The sequence below is a fragment of the Fundulus heteroclitus genome, chromosome 17 (assembly GCF_011125445.2).
Source record: "Fundulus heteroclitus isolate FHET01 chromosome 17, MU-UCD_Fhet_4.1, whole genome shotgun sequence".
NCBI lineage: Eukaryota > Metazoa > Chordata > Actinopteri > Cyprinodontiformes > Fundulidae > Fundulus > Fundulus heteroclitus.
The window spans coordinates 5,414,674-5,432,792 of record NC_046377.1 but is presented as its reverse complement, the minus strand read 5'-3'; the positions used below and the strand labels follow the sequence as shown (position 1 = coordinate 5,432,792).

At 41.4% G+C, this 18,119-nt stretch overlaps 1 protein-coding gene across 9 annotated transcripts in view; it reads right to left on the bottom strand.

Annotated features, from left to right (window-relative positions):
• The window catches only part of celsr1a (cadherin EGF LAG seven-pass G-type receptor 1a), a 96,145-nt gene that overhangs the window by 32,892 nt on the left and 45,134 nt on the right, over nucleotides 1-18,119 (bottom strand). For 7 of the 9 annotated variants that reach the window (XM_036149392.1, XM_036149391.1, XM_036149394.1 and 4 more), the window contains exons 5-6: nucleotides 15,370-15,485; nucleotides 13,670-13,758 (exon numbers count right to left, since the gene is read on the bottom strand). In XM_036149392.1, coding sequence (XP_036005285.1) covers nucleotides 13,670-13,758; nucleotides 15,370-15,485 — 205 coding nt within the window. Of the gene's footprint in view, nucleotides 1-2,872; nucleotides 2,954-13,669; nucleotides 13,759-15,369; nucleotides 15,486-18,119 lie in introns of all 9 variants that reach the window. The other 2 variants (XM_021311861.2, XM_012854770.3) reach the window with 1 other exon arrangement.

Sequence of the window (18,119 nt, the reverse complement as noted above, 5' to 3'; positions counted from 1 at the left end):
ACAAACTGTCAGTCAAAGCAAAAGCTCACGAGTTAGCTTGCATTAGGCGTCAATAGTCATCACAGTTCACTAGTCTATAAGGATAATCCACCTTGACAGAACCTACCTGTCTGCCTGCTCGGTTTCAGCGGTCTTTAATTCACCTGAGCAGTTGTTTACTGAACAAGTCAACGGAGGCTGACTAATGAAGAAAAATAAATAAACTGTCCATTATCTGCAAGTACAGGAACCCATGTGGGTCTCTCTAGACACCCTTCATAAGAACCCTTTACCTATAGATATTAATGTCTGGAAGTAGTTTTTTTTTTAAATAATCATAAAATACTTAGGCTAAAAAACAACAACACACACATTTGAGCGATTTAGATCAATGACATCTAAACCCACTGTCCAGAGCGCCTTTAGGCCTTGTCGACACGGAGATGAACACGGCAACTTTTCATGAGCGATGAAGAAAAAATGTGCGCCCCCACACGAGAGGACGGAACACAACTGAAAAGGCTGTAGTGGGCATGCCGGGCCTATGGGTGGCGCTGTGACACAGCCAAAAGAAACGTGTAAAAACACAGAGCGTGCGCCAACAACTCATACGACGTAAACACAGCAGCATGGCAGGGGATCAGACACGGGACACGCTCTGTAGAGCGGGCTCGTAATGGCTGTTAGTAAGTCCGAGTCTGAGGACGCCGCTAACAACCATGACAAAGCCACAAGACTGGACGGCGCCATCTTTGTTTAAGAGAAGATGCAGCTCGCATGTGAACATGGAAAAATTAAACCTGAGTTTTGAGAAATGTATCCACACTGGGACCTGGTTTCAAAGATGATCATTTACGGCCTCCCAAAACTCTGCATCCATGGGGACACACAGCCTAAAGGACAAAATACCTTTGCGTATACACTTAATCTCGTCCCCATGTGGACGGGGCCTTACTCATTAACATATTTCCACAGTAATACTTTCTTACTTTGTCGTCAGTACATCCCAACCATTTGATGGGCGTTTTGCAAGTATGTTACGATGAAATAGATAGGAGTGGTAGAAAAAGATCAGACTTCAGGCAAAATGCACCGTTGAGGAAAGTGCATTGGTTGGTTCTTAGTACCATCTGTACCAAGGATTAAAAGGTTAGGGTTCCAAAACTTGTAGACGCTTACATTACACCATTCATATGGTATACCATTTGAATAACATGCCAGTAAGTGCTGTAGTGACCAGTTTCCTCCAGCTTAATGGCACATAGTACGCTATGACCCCCCTCCCTCACCTGTTTCTGTGCTCTGCTGACAAGCTGGCTGAAAAAAGAGGCTACTACACTTTCCCCTCATTTACAACAAAGACAAATTTGGCCTTTTGGGAATACTTCTGGTGGCGAAAAACAAGGTGTGGAAACGAAAGGAATGCCACTAATCACTTCTTATAAAGGGGGAGTTTGAATCTGTTGTAGCGAGGTTCGGTAAGAATATTATTAGAAAATGTCCCCTTACCTGCGGCAGAAACATGCCATTTTGCTACGAGTTTGTAATAAACGGAATAAAATGTCTGAGTGGCGGTAGGCTAACTGCTAGTCAGAATGGTTTTAGCTGTTTAACTACACACTGGTAAAAACTCTAAATCCCAGAACGCACATTATAAATCCCTTTTCATGACAGCTTCCAGGAAGGAGTTCCAAGCAACTGGACTCCCCATGACGTCATTGAGCAACAAAACTCCATGTCCAGCAGCCATTCTCTCTCTGCTTGCTCGCAGATCTTGACCTGCAGCTTTAGGGAGGAAACGTGTGAACGTATTGATCTCACTGGCCGAGAAAAAAAAAAAAACTGCATATCGAAGAAAGAAAGATGCAATTTGCCTCGGTAGTCGGAGCTCGCATCTGGAAATGATGTCACGCCAAAGTTTACCATGTTCTACTCTCACGTTGGAAAATCAGTGGTATTCGGTTGTTGTCATGGTTCTAACTAGTAGTAGCAGGACAAGCCAATCACAAGGTGTCTCCTAATTTCATGAATTTAAACACTAAAGGAGCCTGTTTACAAAGTTTTTTCAGTCCTGAAAATTTCTTAGAAAGAGTTTATGCCTGAAGCATTCACGTAGATTTATATGCATGGCGGCCATATTGGATTATGAATTTGGGGCTTCTTGGTTTAACTTCAATCACACTACATGGGATGCTCTTTTGGTATTTTGGACCAGGAACTTGGGAAAATCCAGAATATAAGTACAAAAAGTACCACTGCAGCTGTGAACATCAATCTGGAAAACACTGTTGCTGTTGTTTTTTTTTTTTTTTTTATTTGAAATAGGTGAAGTTAGATTATACCTTTTGTTACTGCAAAACTGTTTTTTTTTCTAAACAGTGGTCACAGTGAGAATCTTAACCTGGCCCAGATACCAGTCATATCATTGGGACAAAACTACATTAGAGGAGAACTTTATACTTAATTTGGCCTGTTATTTTCATTTCAAAATAATTCCAGTATAATTTCAGGAATTATTAATGCCATGAAAAAGTCAACATCCTGCAGTGTGCCTTTTGTAACACAGGACTCATTTGGCAGATCGTAAACATGTCATATAAAGCTGTCATAACAGGAGAGACAAGAGAAAGCCCAATCCCACAACAGCAACAGCCTCTACAGCCAAACCCTCATGCCGACACAAAGCCATCTGCTACAGTATCTCTCCGCAGTCTGGATTAGATCAATCACCAACACCCCACACCTTTAAAACTCAGATTCTCTTTGTGAATATGAGTTACTCGGTTACGGCAGAGTTGGTCAAGAAGACTCAACCAGAGGCAGAAATCAGGCCACTAAATCAGACCCTAGGCGGGAGGAAGCGTCGGGAACTAGGCTAGAGGTCAGAGGTTACCTCTTTCTGATCGAGCTCCAGCCAGGCAGTATAAAGCGAGACACGCTGGACCCCGCTGGAGTCCATCAGACCCCACCCTTCCTGGGAGGGAGACACCATGAAAGAGAGAGACACGCCGTTAGACCTGCAGGCCAGAATGAAGCCACATACAGAGCCTGTCAAGAGTTTCCCTGCCCCCTGGAACGCTTTGGCATTGAGTCACAACAGTCACAAGCGTCAATGTATTTTATATGAAATGCCAACACAAAGTAGCGCACACATGGGAGATGGAGGAAAAATAAGACATCGTTTTCTTTTCAGTTTCTGTGAAAACAGTAGAAACTGTGTTGTGCATTTGTTTCTACCCCACGTTGGTCAATAAGATGAAGTTACTCCCCTGTTCACTGCTGTTACAGCTGCAACTCTTTGCACGTCTGAAGAATAAAAATCACGGCCATTCTCCTTCGCAAAATACCTCACGCTTTGTCACTTTGGATGGAGAGCGTTTGTGAACATCAGGTTTTAAGTCATTCCGCAGCTTATTTGTCAGATTTAGGTCTGGACTTTGACTGGACCATTTCGTTCTGGGCTCTGCGCTTAGACCTACTGCCCTGCTGCCCTGCTGGAAGGTGAATCTCTGTCCCGGTCTGAAGTCTTCTACAGAATATAACCGGGTTTCTTTCAGGATGTGTATTGTGGTTGAGCTCGATTCATGTTCCCATCAGCTATGACCAGCTTCTCTGTGCCTGCTGAAGAGAAGTGAGCCTACAGCATGATGCTGCCACAGCAGGGTTTTACTGTTGGAATGGCATGTGGTTGGCCACATCCTGGTGGGTCCGTGGCAATCTTACCTTTCTCAGATTATTACTGAACCGTTCTTTGAGAGATGGCCAAAGCTTGGGTTATTGTTTTAGAACCTAACCCTGCTTTAAACTACTCCAAACTCCCTGACCTGCCTGCTGCGTTATTTGGTCCTCACAACGCCATTTGCTCAATAATGTTCTCTAACAAACCTCTTTGCAGAACAGCTGGATATAGATTCACTAATGAAACTATGTCTGAAGGGAATTTGTATTGGAATTTGATCGGGACGTCAGAGTCTAGTTGGCTGATCACCAATGCCCATCACACTTTTCAGATGTTCTTCTGATGAAAAATTATGAAAACCATGTATTAATTTTCATTCCACACTATGCACTTCCTTTATTTTTTGGCAAATCACATAAAACCAAAATTCAAAGTGATAGGAATGCTCTTGCAAGTCTAAGTCTACATCAAACTGTAGTTTGTGCTGTTTTTTTTTTTCACCCTCATTCTGTACAGCATTTTGGTCATGTAAAGCGTTTTATAAATAAAGCTGGATTGGATTGGATTATAGGCCTGGCAAGGTATGGTGACCTCATATAAAGAGAAAAATCAATTAATTATATTAAACATTTCAAAAAGGCTTTAATAACCTTTGACATCGCAGTGTTTTGTGCTTTTTTCGAGTCTCAGCCAAAATCGTAAGCTACCCCATGAATGCTCAGGAGCACACAGTTACACAGTCAATCAAAGCACACCGTCACTTCCCTCTTTCTTTCCCGCTTCAAAAACAGGTCTCCCACCACCTCAAACAATGGGCTACAGGTGATGCGCTGCCACCTTTAAACAAAAAGCGGCCCTGGCAGATGCATATCACACTGTGAAGTTCCAAGGTGTGTCCCAGGAGGAGCTAAAACCTACAGCAGGAAAAACAGAGACGTTCCCAGTGTCAAAAGCACGCGACAACCAAACACAGGGTATATGACACAAAGGACAAGCTCAATAGATCAACAAAACAACCAGACATTACTTCTTTTGTTAGAGGGATTTTCGCTGATTAAACAGCCAGAAATACTTTTTTTTTTTTTCACGCGCTTGGAAAGCTGGAAGCCGCGTCCAGGCCCCCCCGAGTAGTTTCTGTTTTTGTAGCGATAACCTCCGCTGTCTGAGGTGCGTGGAAACGTTCGACTAGAAGAGCAAAGAACAACACGGCCTCTTCCTTTGAAAGCACGCCCTGTCAGGGAATTTAGAGTCTGGGGCTTCAGCCTCAGAAAAAAAGCGAACACTTGACCTTTAACGAGGAGCACTGCGCAGAGAAAACACTCTAACCGTCGCTGGTGTCCGTCCAAAAGCTAGTCGCGCGGAAGTGCTGGTTCACGCAAAACACGGCTTAACGCCTCTTTATCGAAAACCGGCCACCCAGTAAGGCAACTAAACGAAGGTATGACAGCTTAAAAAAAAAACATACAGTCCAGATTCTCTAGAACCATGGTTCTCAAGCAGGAGTGGGTTCAAACTTTTAGCTTTAAAGAAGAAGATTTAGATGAACGAATAGAGAGATTTCTGCACCATATCTAAATACAATTTTGGGTTCCTTGTTGTCCCTGAGAGACGAATCGTCTAGACCAGGGGTGTCAAACTCATTTTGGTTTAGGGGCCACATACAGCTTAATTTGATCTCAAGAGGGCCACACGAGTAAACTCATTGCAAGATTAAATAGAACTAATAAAAGTGGACTTGTTGTTGATTTTTATATTAAATGAATTTCACTTTTACACAATATATTATGAATAACCTCAGCGTTTTTAAGAAAAGTATGTGCAATTTCAACAATACTTTTACTCAGCTAAACATTTACTTGTGCATTATGCATAAGAACTGATCACAGTGATTATACAATGTTGAAAAACATTTATTCACATTTTTTGGAACTTAAAAACACTGTCCTGCATGACAAAATACATCAAACAGATAAAAATTAAGAAATGCTTTAAAATAGATTTTCCACATCTGAAGCTCAGTGCTACCATCTGCTGATTAAAACACAGCGCCCCTCGTGGACAATATAGGAACTGCAGATTTTCAATTAAACGAAGTACATGTTTTTTTTTCAATAATTGTTTTATCATTCTCTTCCTTTTATCTCCTCTTTCTTTCACCTTTTCTTTTTTCTTCTTGTTCTTCCTTTCCTCTCCTACTTTCCCATTGTAGTGTCCATATCATTTGAGATAATCGCCACATGAATCATAATAAAACTATTCACATTCATAAATCAAGCTGAGCACTATGGCAAAAGCAGTACTGCTACACTTGTGAAAGTCAAATCTGATGAGCTCTTTTTGACACTAAGACAACAATTCTTATTGCCACGTTGTTGTTTTTTTTTAATAATGATTATGCGTTTAGCCACCGGGCCGGACTAATTTGTTCGGCGGGCCGGAACCGGCCCGCGGGCCGTATGTTTGACACCCCTGGTCTAGACAATCATCAGTTCCACGTAATAACTCTATGCCCGGAAGCTTTGGCTTTATATGCTTCACTTAGTCGTATGATTTCACAAGATCTGTCAGACTTTGTCTTTTTTTTCCACATTGCTGACACGTATTTGAGCCTACACTAACTTTCCAATCACCCCCAAAGTGAGAGAAGCCCAAATACACGTCTGATCAGCCGTGAGAGAAGGAAGCAGCACAGCATGCCACTTCAGAGTGACGTGGGGAGACAGAACCTTTGTCGGAGAAAAAAAAAAGCAGGGTTGACTCTCCAGCGGAGAGAAAGGGCTGGAGGGGAAGGGACATCGGAGCAGAAACATGTTTGTTCCAGGAAAAAACAAGCAGCCCATGGATAATCAGGCAGCTGATGGATAATCCTAACTACTTCGCAGCTTAGAGATAGAATTACCTTGAAGATTTGCAGGGAGTTCACATTAAGTTGTTCTTACTGGACTTGATTTTTTCCCCCGCACTCTTTAGTAAACTGTCAAATATTCCATATCTAGACTTTCAATGAACAATAATCCTAAACTGTAAGAAGCCTGGCCTACATCTTTACGAGTGCAGTTGTTGACTCCTGATGAAGTTCCTTTTATTGTTTGATTACAAGATTGTAATTAACACTGAAGATGGAACAGGGATCTGAGAATATTAATATGTCCCAACTTCACAATGTTCCACTTGCAAACTGGAGAAACATGCTATTTGTTATGCTAAGTTAGACTTTTCAAGCTAACAACACTGTTTTTTTTTTTAGATTTGTTTTGTGCTTTACATATTAAAACACTTAAATCCCATGTCCACTCGTAGTTTGGATAGTGCTAGAACTACTGAAGCTTGTGAAGGAGCCCGAAAGAAACCGGCAGAAATGCAAATAAGCAGCTGGGTTTTTTGTTTTCTTTTTTTCTGCAGCTATTGCAACATTTTAAGCGCAGGGCAGCCATATTGGATTTATGAGGCTGAGGTTTGTGAGGAAACTCTGACAGGGGTTCTTCTAGTTTATTTATCCAACTTATAAATTGGATTTTTTTTTTTTTTTTACTAAAGATGAAACAAAGATGAAACTTGAAAACCTTAGCATTTGCTGAGGTGGTCCATGTAATAAATGGTTTGTTACAGAGTTTATCCAATACCACAAGCCTACAAATCTATGTGTGTGAATTGGTGCCGGCTCGTCCTGCAAGCCCAATAAACCTGGACATCTAATCTTAACGATTTATTTTAAGAAAAGAATGTCGCCAGATTTAGAACCAGTCTCATTGTCAAGATAAATAGAACCAACTCCCAAGTGGCTTTGGTTTAATAGAAGCATCAGGCCTTCAGTGGAAGACAGCTCTTAAAAGGCAGCTGAGTGGTTTTAGTTACCCTCTCCCCAGGAGTGGTATGCAAAAACAGCACATCGCACTACGCCGAGAAACAATTTACACGTGTGTCCTGATGATGAAACTCCTGCCACGTGAACGGCATTGGGGAGAAATGCTGAGAGACAGAGGACCTGCCGGAGCAGAAATGATTGCCTGTCTGGAACTGCCGTCTAACACGCCTCGGTTGGAAATATCACAGGGAATATTATCTAATAGGGAAATAAGCAACATTTTGAATAATGCAAGCCTGAAAAGCAACAAACAAAAAAGTGCTGCAGGCACATGTGCAGGACACGCATGCAATCAAGCTTAAAAAAACAGCTTAAGGAAGCGTGCAAAAATCACGGCAATAGTAATATGAAGTAATTATTAGGTTATTGCGGTGTTTTGCATTGATGAGCACTGCTAGATTTCATGGCTTTGGTTATATATCAAAATTGCTGTTTTTTTGTTGTTTTTTTGTTGATACGTGTGTATGTGTGTTTTGAACCACTGCCAAACAAATCTACCTACGGGTGCAAATAAAGAAACCTTGAACCGTAAGCTTTAATAATGTGTTGTATTCAAAGACATAAACTTCTAATAATCATTATTCCTGAACGATTATGCGATCAAATAAGAACATAGCGAATGCAAAACTACTGATACTAAGGATGTGATAAAGTATTCTGTTAATAATTAAATAAATACAAATTTTAATAACAAAATGTTTTACTTTCCCCAAATTTTGTGACCAATTTTTTATGTCTAAAAGTAAAAGTTTCCCAAAACTCAACAGCAATCAGACACAGCTTTCAGAACACAACAAAGAACTCGATCTCGCACAGGGACTGTTTTTCTGAAAGGTTTGACAGGTTCACTTTGAGCAACACTGGGAGAAAAATCTTCTGCACCAAAAAAACAAAAAAAAAAAACAATAATGTTGCCAATTATATTCTGCCAGAGGAAAAGTGAAACATGAACTCCCTTAACGATCAGTTCCCACGCTGCCGAGAGACGGATGTCAGTTTACTGTGATTTTATAATGAGGGTTTACTTACATCCTGCAGCCTTAGTTAGCATTGAAATACATCTTGACATTTGCTTAAAAGCTAATTGAGGATTGTGATTTTTCTGCGAGTTACAACTTTTATTTTATTTTATTTTACCTTCAAAACGAACATTAAAATTACCTGTTTGTCAAACCCAGGTCAACATACCCTCAGCATTATGCTGCCGCCACCATGCTTGAGCGCTGACACGGTGTTGTAAGATTTGAACGCCTTCCATCGAGTCTTTCAAAGATTCTGTCTGTCTCATTGTCTGTCTTAGCTGACTTTCTTTAAAAGGGGGTTGGGTTTGTGCATGTGGGCTAGTTTTTTTCTGTACAGCCTTTAAAAAAGTCTAATATTTATGAATGTGGTGAACATCTAACTAACTGAGGTAAAAAAAATATATATTTTTACCTTGTGGTCAGTGGAAACATCCAAGCATGGTGGACATGAAACACACAATTATCCATCCTGCCCAGCGAGCCGGGGGAAACGCATCATTTCCTGCAATAAGAGCGGTCAACTCCCGTCGAGAACACTTCAAAACCAGAGACCGATCCTCCTGCGGCCTCAAGGAAAAACCCTCCGGCGCTCTTTATCCGTTATTGCCCCGTGTGTGTGTGTTTCCTGTTTAGATTTGCTTCGCTGACACACTCAACTATCCTTGAGACGTTACTTTGTGGAATTTCAAAAATGCCTCCCTCCTGCCTCTTTCTATTGTGCCCCACCACTAATATTAGCGCAGACACCTGCACTTTTTTCCCAAGGCCACCGTCTGGATTCTAGTGCCACACACACACAAACACACACATACACACACACACAGCTTTCCAAAGTCCATGATGGTCACCCCATTAACTTGATTCCAACATTGACCTTTTTTTTTTGAGGCATCTCATACTTATAAAGAGGACAACAGCAGCTTTGAAGGAGGCACCTAATAAAACTTCAGCCCCTGCCTAATCAACTGACACAATAAATCACTATATGTGTGTGTGTAAACTGGGTGTGTGTGAACCATTAAGAACTACGGGGCCACGTAGGGTAATGGACCCTTGGTAAGTTTGATGCAGCTATTGGAACTTAAAGGTATGGTGGGGATCTTCACAACTCGGTTCACATTAATGATTAAGGGACAAGGCTGCAGTGACTGTTTCACCAAAACCCACCATGAATTGTAGATAAAAGCAGATGTTTACATAAGCTCATCATCCGCATGAAAGTATTTGTGTCTTTTTTATGCTTCTGAACTTTCAATGCCTGCTCTTTTTTTTTTTTTTTTTTTTTTTTTTACATCTTTTTAAAGAACTTTGAATCTTTTGTGGATTTCCTTTCATCCACCCACAGGGCAAAAGCTCAACATACAGGCTGAAATACAAATCGCCCCCGTTTAGCAAGTTAGACCTTCTTCTCCTCGTAGACATTACCAAGCTTTTGCGATAATTCTGCCTGGACGTCTCACCGCTCTTCTCATCGAAAACCTTAGTGGCTACTTTGAGCTGACGGGTTTCCTGGCAGGAAACCAGCACTGAAGCAAAGTTCATAAATTTTCACCAGAGTTGAGATCAGATGCATTCCAGAAGTTGAACGTCCTTCTCTATTGACCCGAAAAAAAAAAAAGAGCAGTGTTAATGTTCATTTGTCCCGCTGGAGCAGCTAACGGGGTCCGTCTAGCTGTAGATATGAGGCGAAGTGAGAAAAAAAAGCGTAGGGGTGATCTTGTATCTTTTTTTATTCCATCAACCTTTTGCACAGCGGCAGTTCCAGTGACGGGGAAACTGACCGATGGTCCACTGTTTTTAAGTCTTTGTAAAGTCTCACCTCGACTCCTCCGAACGGACTTTTTCTGTCTCTTCTTTCTCAGTCGACATGCTCCGGGCAGCTTCCAGCTCAACAATCAGCCCCAGACTTGTTGGTGTTTTGGTTTTTTTTTTCAACATTCCAACCAGTTTGCTTTCATTTATCAAATTTGTTTATGTAGCTGAATCGTAATGTGCCTAGACTTACGATTAATTATGTGGAATTATGCGCAAAAAACAGCCTTTTGCTGTTTTTTTTTTTTTATATCACGCCGTCCATAAATGTCCACATTATTAAAACCTCAGCTGCACCTACCACCGGCTATTTTTTATTTCTTTTTTTTAAACAATTGTCACATCCAAAGCTGGGGTTTGGCTACATGGATACTGTAAGGATTTTGCAAGACGAAGGAACGACGACACCGTAGCTGCAGGACGGCGCTCTGATCTTTAGCTTTGTCACTCTGGGCCATGTAAGCAACGCTACCTTCAGACAAGCGTCCGCACCAGTGAGTAACAAACATGGAATTCATTCATGTCCGACATTCACATGTCAACACGCCTAATCTATTGTGAGAACATTGCTGCTTGCTGCCAGATACATTTTCACTAATCCCCCCCTCCCAACCCCTCACCCTCCCAGCAACTGGATTAAGTTACCATGAGTCAATTCTGACTTCTGATCATTCAGCTGACAAAATCTGACCCCCCCCCCATGTCAGCGCCACATCCAGCCGCGGGCTGCTTTAACGGAATTTGGCACCAGGTCTACAAATCACTGGTCCACATCAAGGCTTGTTACTGGTGGAGCGCACATTGCTCATGAGGCCAAGAGGCGCTTACGGTGGCGGTGCTTCTTGTGTCTGCATGTCGGGGGTTGGGAATTAAAGGAAGCCTGTTGGATCAGCGGAGCTAAACGCATAATAAAAGCAAACCGCACAGGACGGGGGCCGAAGCGGCAATGAATCTCTTGTTTCCAAGGCAAAAACGTCTCAACGCCACAATAGGCAAAGAAAACAAACGATTTCAGGGCTAACAGACTGTATCCTGCAGATCGTCCCCTGCAGGAGTCTGAAGCCTCGCGCCAGCGCTAATGCAGGTTCAGACAACAGACCCTACCGGCTCGGTGACATCTTCACACCCGGCAGCCGCTCAGGAGAAAGGAGGAAGACAAATGCACCCACGAACAATAGACACCGATGTGACCCCCCCGCAGCCGACATAGCAACATCCAGCAACCCGATTCATCAACTTTGACCGATTCTTCTCTGTCAGGACAAGAGAAAGAGGCGAACGACCCGTGAACTGTGATAGCGTTGTGCCGAGAACCCGAGTTCTGTCTTTAATAAGTGGCAATGCAAAGGTGTCACAGAAGCACAATGAGCGAGCTGGAAGAGTTGCAGGCCAAAGCTCTGCAGGGCTCTACAAATTCATTTCTGCTCCGTAAATCTGTCCGCATTTTGTCGAATCACAACAACAAACTACAATGTATTTTATAGGGATTTTAAGATCTTTTAAGATCTTTGTGAACAAAGCTATGAAACTAATTCATTTTATAAATACAGATGGTGGGATACGTTTTCATTCACCACTCTGGAGGGAAATCAGTTAGATTCTGCAAAAAAAAAAAAAAAAAAAAAAAAGACTTGATTTTCAGGCTTTCAGCAGGACAAAGACCCTGAAGAAGAATTCAGTTTTGCTGCAGGGAATACCTAACAAACTGACAAGAAAATATCTGAACTCGTTTCACTTCAGATGTTTCTCTAAAAACCATATAAAACTGAAAAGTGCCTGCATTTGTGTTATGATGTTAACATCAGATGCTTAACCTTTGGGAATCCCCATACTGACCAATTAGCAGCTGTTTTAATTTTTATTTTTTTTATTAATCTGTCGTCTGTACTTGCTTTTAATTTCATCTCTTGGCCAATTTGCTTGGACCGTGCCTGGTAAATTAAGGTCAGATAAAAACAATACAAATAAAAGTTACAGTGGAATGGTTTAGATCAAAGCATGGCTGTGTGTTGAAATGGCCCAGGCAAGTCAAAGCGCAGACAAAAAAAACCCAACATAAATAACTGAGAAACTGTAACAAGACTTAAAAAGCGGCCCTCACAGACCCTTTCCATCCAATCGAACCAAAACTGAGCCGGTTGAGCAAAAACTTCAGCTCTAACGTCAGAGAAATGTGATTGACTCAGGGCGGCTGCATCCAAATGCACGCCGCACTTTTCAGATTTTTCTACGTTTCACCAAGTGCCAGGCCACGAGGCACTCTCCAGAAACTTCAAAAAGACAAAAAACAAAAGGGATAATGGTGAATTGTACTCATGCTATGAGCTCCTGAAACTGTTGGTGTTATTTAATGGACCTGGTAGAGATGCTTCTATCTTAAAGTCACAGTTGGAGTGACGGGTCCTTTCTGTTGTTTGTTTTTGTGTGGACAAAATGTGACAAAGCTCAATAGGTGTGACCACCAAAACCAATGGTTCCTATTTATAGTGGTGGAGCTAAATAGGGTCGATTGCACTGGGGATGACTGGGAATAATGCAAAATAATGTAAAATCGTCAGAACTGAAATGTGTTGCTCCAGTATCAGTAGAACAAGCAGCCAGGCGCCACACGATAGTCTGGGCATCCTCAAAGGCGACACTTATCATCTTGCCTGGATGCTTTAACGTTAGAAGAACAATGCCTGTGGGTTGTGGAAGTTCGCTGTAAATGAACACCCTCTACACTTGAATAACAAAATGCTGAAGGACATACGAGCCAGCTCGCAGAACGATCACAGCCTATTTTCTGATCAAGACGCAAGAAGACCGTCGTGGGAACGCCTCAAAACCCAACTTCCAAACCCTGTGAATAACACCTACTGAAATGTCCCGCGATTACGTGCGTGATAACGATCCACCGGCGTTGCACGAAGCTCAATTAGCCAACGTTTGACCCTTTGGAAGCTGAAGGCGCCCGGGCTCCTGCGCTGACATCCACAGCGCGGGAGACGGCGGGAGGAGACGTCACAAATCAAACCTGCACCGCTGCCATTATCTCCCCGCCTCTGCGGTCAAGGTCATCTGCCTCGGTAGCTTCAAAGAGGACCACTTTTCACACCCTCCACTCCCACACTCGCTAATTTACAGCACGGCTCCCGCTCAGTGACGTTGGCCGATCCCCTCAGGAAGATCTAACTCTCTTACGTTCATATTCGGGATTCCATGACCTGATAACTGGAAATCTCAAATCGGCCCATTCAAACTCAAAGAGGAAGAGTAGGAGACGGAGGAGGAGGAGGAGACGGAGGAGCGGCGGCTGATAACATTCTTTACCTTGTTGTAGTAATGGAGCTGGATAGAGTGCCACTGGCCGTCGCTGACTCCTCCGGTGATGTAGGGAGACACGGTGGTTTTAGTCTCACCTGAATGATAAATGATTGACAAAAAAATGAAAAAGAGGATTTTTCCACTGCCCGGACAATTTTGCCCCCGATCCAGCACACCGACCCAGAAACATGCTCTGGTCGTCACAGTTTTAAACTCCTGCATAGTTCTTCTTTCCTCCCAACTTTACACAATTCATTTGGGCACGGCGCAGATACAGCAAGATAGAATAGATAGAATAGAGTTCAGGGAGGGTTTACTTTGTTTGCCAAGGGCAGGAGAAACGTGCGCACCAAAAAAATATAATGAAAATTCCACAAGAAATTAGCAAATACTAGAAAACACTGCATTTCCTGCAAAACAAAAGTCAGTGTGAACGCTGTAAGCGGAATGAGGAAAAAAATAAACTGAAGAAAAGCTGAAGTTCTGCAGGATGAGATTTCTACAACATGACAGCTAAACTGCCAGCGGATCATTAGGAAAAAAGTATAAACTAAAATGGTAGAAGTCTGCAAAACCGTCTGCTGAATATTCAAAAAAGTGGAAGAAATTTTAGAAAGCCAAAGGCGGAAGTAGTAACTGACATACTGTGGAAGCACTTTTTTGTCTTGCTGAAAATGGCTGAATAAGATAAATTTCATCTAATCTGCTGAAGTAACAGTGTCCGCTGAAAACAAACAAACCAAAATTAAAAATTTCAGTTCATGTCAATGGCAAAAGATATAAATATAAAGTAATAGCCAAAGGTTGTGAGAGCATTTTATAATTTAAACGGTGTTTCTCGCTGAAAGCATGCAGATGTAGTTAATTGATAAAGAGCAGAAACCTTTGGCAGTGTTTGGACGACTTTTAAAGATTTTCCATTCATTTTAACGTGGCAAAAAAAAAAAAAAATCATTAGAAGCTGAATAATTATAGAAGGTATCAAGACCACGAGACGTAGCCGTAACGTCTTGAATAAACAGAACATTTTAAAAGTTGAATGGTTAAAATAGCACAAAGTGTGCAAGTAGTCAAGGAACAGGAACACTATTAGCGGCATAACACCATTAGTGTCAATTATTAGTGTGAATGCCTGCAGGATTCTCACTAAAAATGGAATTCATCTGTGTTTGCATAAGTCTAAATGGGCAAGCAGTGATCTTCTGATTTGGACAAATCAGCAACCTACCCTCACAACTATCGGTTACAAGGGTGACATATGATTTAGAGTTCTGCATCTGGTGATTCATGCACGTAACATTTAGTCATTTCGTGGTTCTTTAGTAGGGCACATTACTTGGCCCGTCTCCCAAACCGGCTTCAACCCATAATCATATTAGACCGGATTCCTCCCTGTACGGTGCCCTGGGAAAGCGGCCCCGCATGTGAAAACAACAGTTGCCAGTACAAAGCAAGCGTGTTTGATCTGCAGTTCAGCCGTTACCGACGTTAACAATCACTCAGGGCGTATGTCTGCGACTGCGTTGCAAAGACAGCTTTGGCCTTGCTTTGTTCGCCCGTTCGCTCTCTCCAAACTACACGCGTTAATCAAAAGAAAACCACACAATGTTACGATTTGTTTATGAAAGTCCGTCCATGAGTCAATGTGGCAGAAAAAACACATAAACAGTTTAGAGAGATACACAATAAAAAAAAAAAAGCCTGACCTCCGGAGAAGGTAAGCTGAATCTGTTCGTCGATTATCTCCAGGGCGATGAAGTCGTGCTTCTCGTTGAACCTGCCGTTGTAAAGGAGCAGAGCGTTTCTTTCTCTGGTCGCAAACCTGCAGACAGACAGATTTTTAGACGTTTGACTGATAAATGTCCCAATTAGAATTTGCCTAGATGCATCATAAAAATAGGAGCGTGACATTTCCAATGCATTCTCCGCCAGCTTTGCGTTGAAAATTAAGCAAATTGGAAACTTTTAATTTGAAATAACTGCCTTTTTTTAGGAATTAACTGGATAATTTAAACAAATTTTATTTGTTTTGTTTGGTTTTGTCCAAATAGCCCAGGGTTCTAGAAATCCTATGTGTAGGTGACGTAGGAAAGCACCGTGCATGTAGGGGGAACGGCTTCAATAGCCATACAGTAAGTAGGGCGCCATGTCAATATGAGAAATAGCATCAGGTGTACTTGAATGAAGATGATCTAGTTTTAGTCAAAGTTAAAAAAAAAAAAGTTAATTTATCCAACTGTATCTGAATGCCCGATTAAAGACTCACTTTCAATATCTGCATATTAAAGACTGTGAGCCATTCCAACGAATTTCCAATTTTTTTCAATGGGTTGTTTGTAACTTTCAAATTCCTGGAATGTTGCAATGCTAGTTGCTGTAAAAGTGCTGAAAGCCTGAGTTCCTTTAAATCGAGATTAAAAACACATTTGTTTAAAATTGCCTTTGAATGTTCAAGTTAAACTGTTTTACTGTTTTCAAATGTTTTTTTTTCTTTTTTTGTTTCTACATTCTATCCCTACTTGCTTTTATTCCTATATTTTAATCATGTAAAGCACTTTGCATTGACTCTGTACTGAATTGTGCTATATAAACAAATTTGCCTTGCCTTGCCTTGCCTAGTTATGTCCCCTCTGCTTCTAATGACAGCTTACAACAGGCAGGACAGATAATACTGGACCCAGAGACCCTAGGGGGTCCCACAAACTGTAGAGGAGTTAAAAAAGAACCAAAAGTCATTCCTATTTCAAACGGCCTTTAAATACTTCTGATTTCAATTTTGCTTTTACGTTTTTGTTTTGTTTTTTTTTTCTGTTTTTTTTTATACCTTGGGAACTATTTTAAACCCCTGCTATTGAAGCACTTTGAGATTTTATTTGAAATGTAAAGTGCATTATAAATAAAATGTATTAATATTAATAAATCTGAATAGGCTTGAACCCATACTGACATCTTTGCAAAACCAAGACAAATGTGATTGGTGCATCTCTAGCAATAACCTCTGTGAATTTCATCTTTAGTTATCTCAAAGCTTAAATCTCCTGTACAAATATCTGAACCCTGCTCCAAGTCAAACAGAGTGGGATTTAAAGGTAGAACCCTGGCGTTATGTGAAAAAAAACAAAAAGCAAGGCGCTACTGAAAAAAAGAGTCCTCCTGCCAAGGAAAATATGTGCAGGATACGTGGCTCATTGATGAAGCCGTTTCCTCGCCTTAAAGGATTCACGAGCTGTACACTCTGGGCACTTGTGTTTTAGGCGGGTACGGAGTTCAGATGCGTAGCTGCGCGTTTGGAGTGGAAGGTGAGGGCAGCGGAGTCAGACGACAGATGCCAACAAGGCCAGGAGGCAGGAAGTCAGGATGGCTGTAGTCAAACACTGATAAGGAATACATGACACAGCCTTTCCTGTTTTCCCCGCACCGTAAAAACCTTTACTCGCCCCCATGCTGTCGATGAATTCCAAATTTCCGTCTCGCCTTTTATTATCGGGGACGACAAATAAAGAAGGTTTAAGTGCACAGGTCTCTTGTTCATTTTTAGCTTGAGAGAATACAAGAACTTGCCCAAGCAGGGTTGTTCCTCCTGCAGCAGTTTCAGGTTTATGGAGAGTGTGAGAAACAAACCTCATTAAGCTGCAAATTCTGCCGTGGTGTGTCCCAACACAATGGATAAGTGTGTACATGTCTCGGCCTGCCCGAGCTATACTTTATCTCATTGAACTCAGCTCCTCTTATGTAACCATTTACTACATAACTGTTTAGAACAGATTGCACTTTGTTATTAGAATTTGAATTTCATTGGTTAAGACAGGAAAACGTTTCAGAAGCACCCTTTTCAACCATTCATAGCTGTGCTGACTAGCATCTCAAGCTACTTAGCAAAAAAAAGCAAAAAAAAAACTTTTAGCTTACTTTACATGCAGGTGATATTCTAGATAATAGATGTATTTTATAGTATGTAGCTATTTTTCTCTACGGTTCTACATATTTTTGGTGTAATTAATAGCAAACAACCTAAATGCTAGGCAGTTAGCCCACTATGCTAATGTTAGCTTAGTTAACAACAATTAGTAAGCTGCACAGATTAGCCAATTCATTAGCTTCCCCTGTGAAACAGCTCCTGAAAGAACATGTTTTATTACACAAACATGCATTTAGGTAGGCCTATCTAGACAAGATAAAATGTTCAACTAGAGCAGGGGTGTCCAAAGTCCCACCCAGGAGCCATTTGTGGCCCTCTGACTGATTTTGAGTGTGCCCCCCAAGTGCAATTCAAGAATATGACTGACCAGAACAGACAGTTGATAAGTTGCAGCATTTTTTTTTTCTGTTTGCAATGGAAAATGAATTACAGATCTATTTCCTACAAATGTTAGACTAATTAGTATATTTCACTAAAATATTCCATGTTTAGTTTATCGTTGAGGACGTAAAAGTTAAAAACAATCACAATATAATT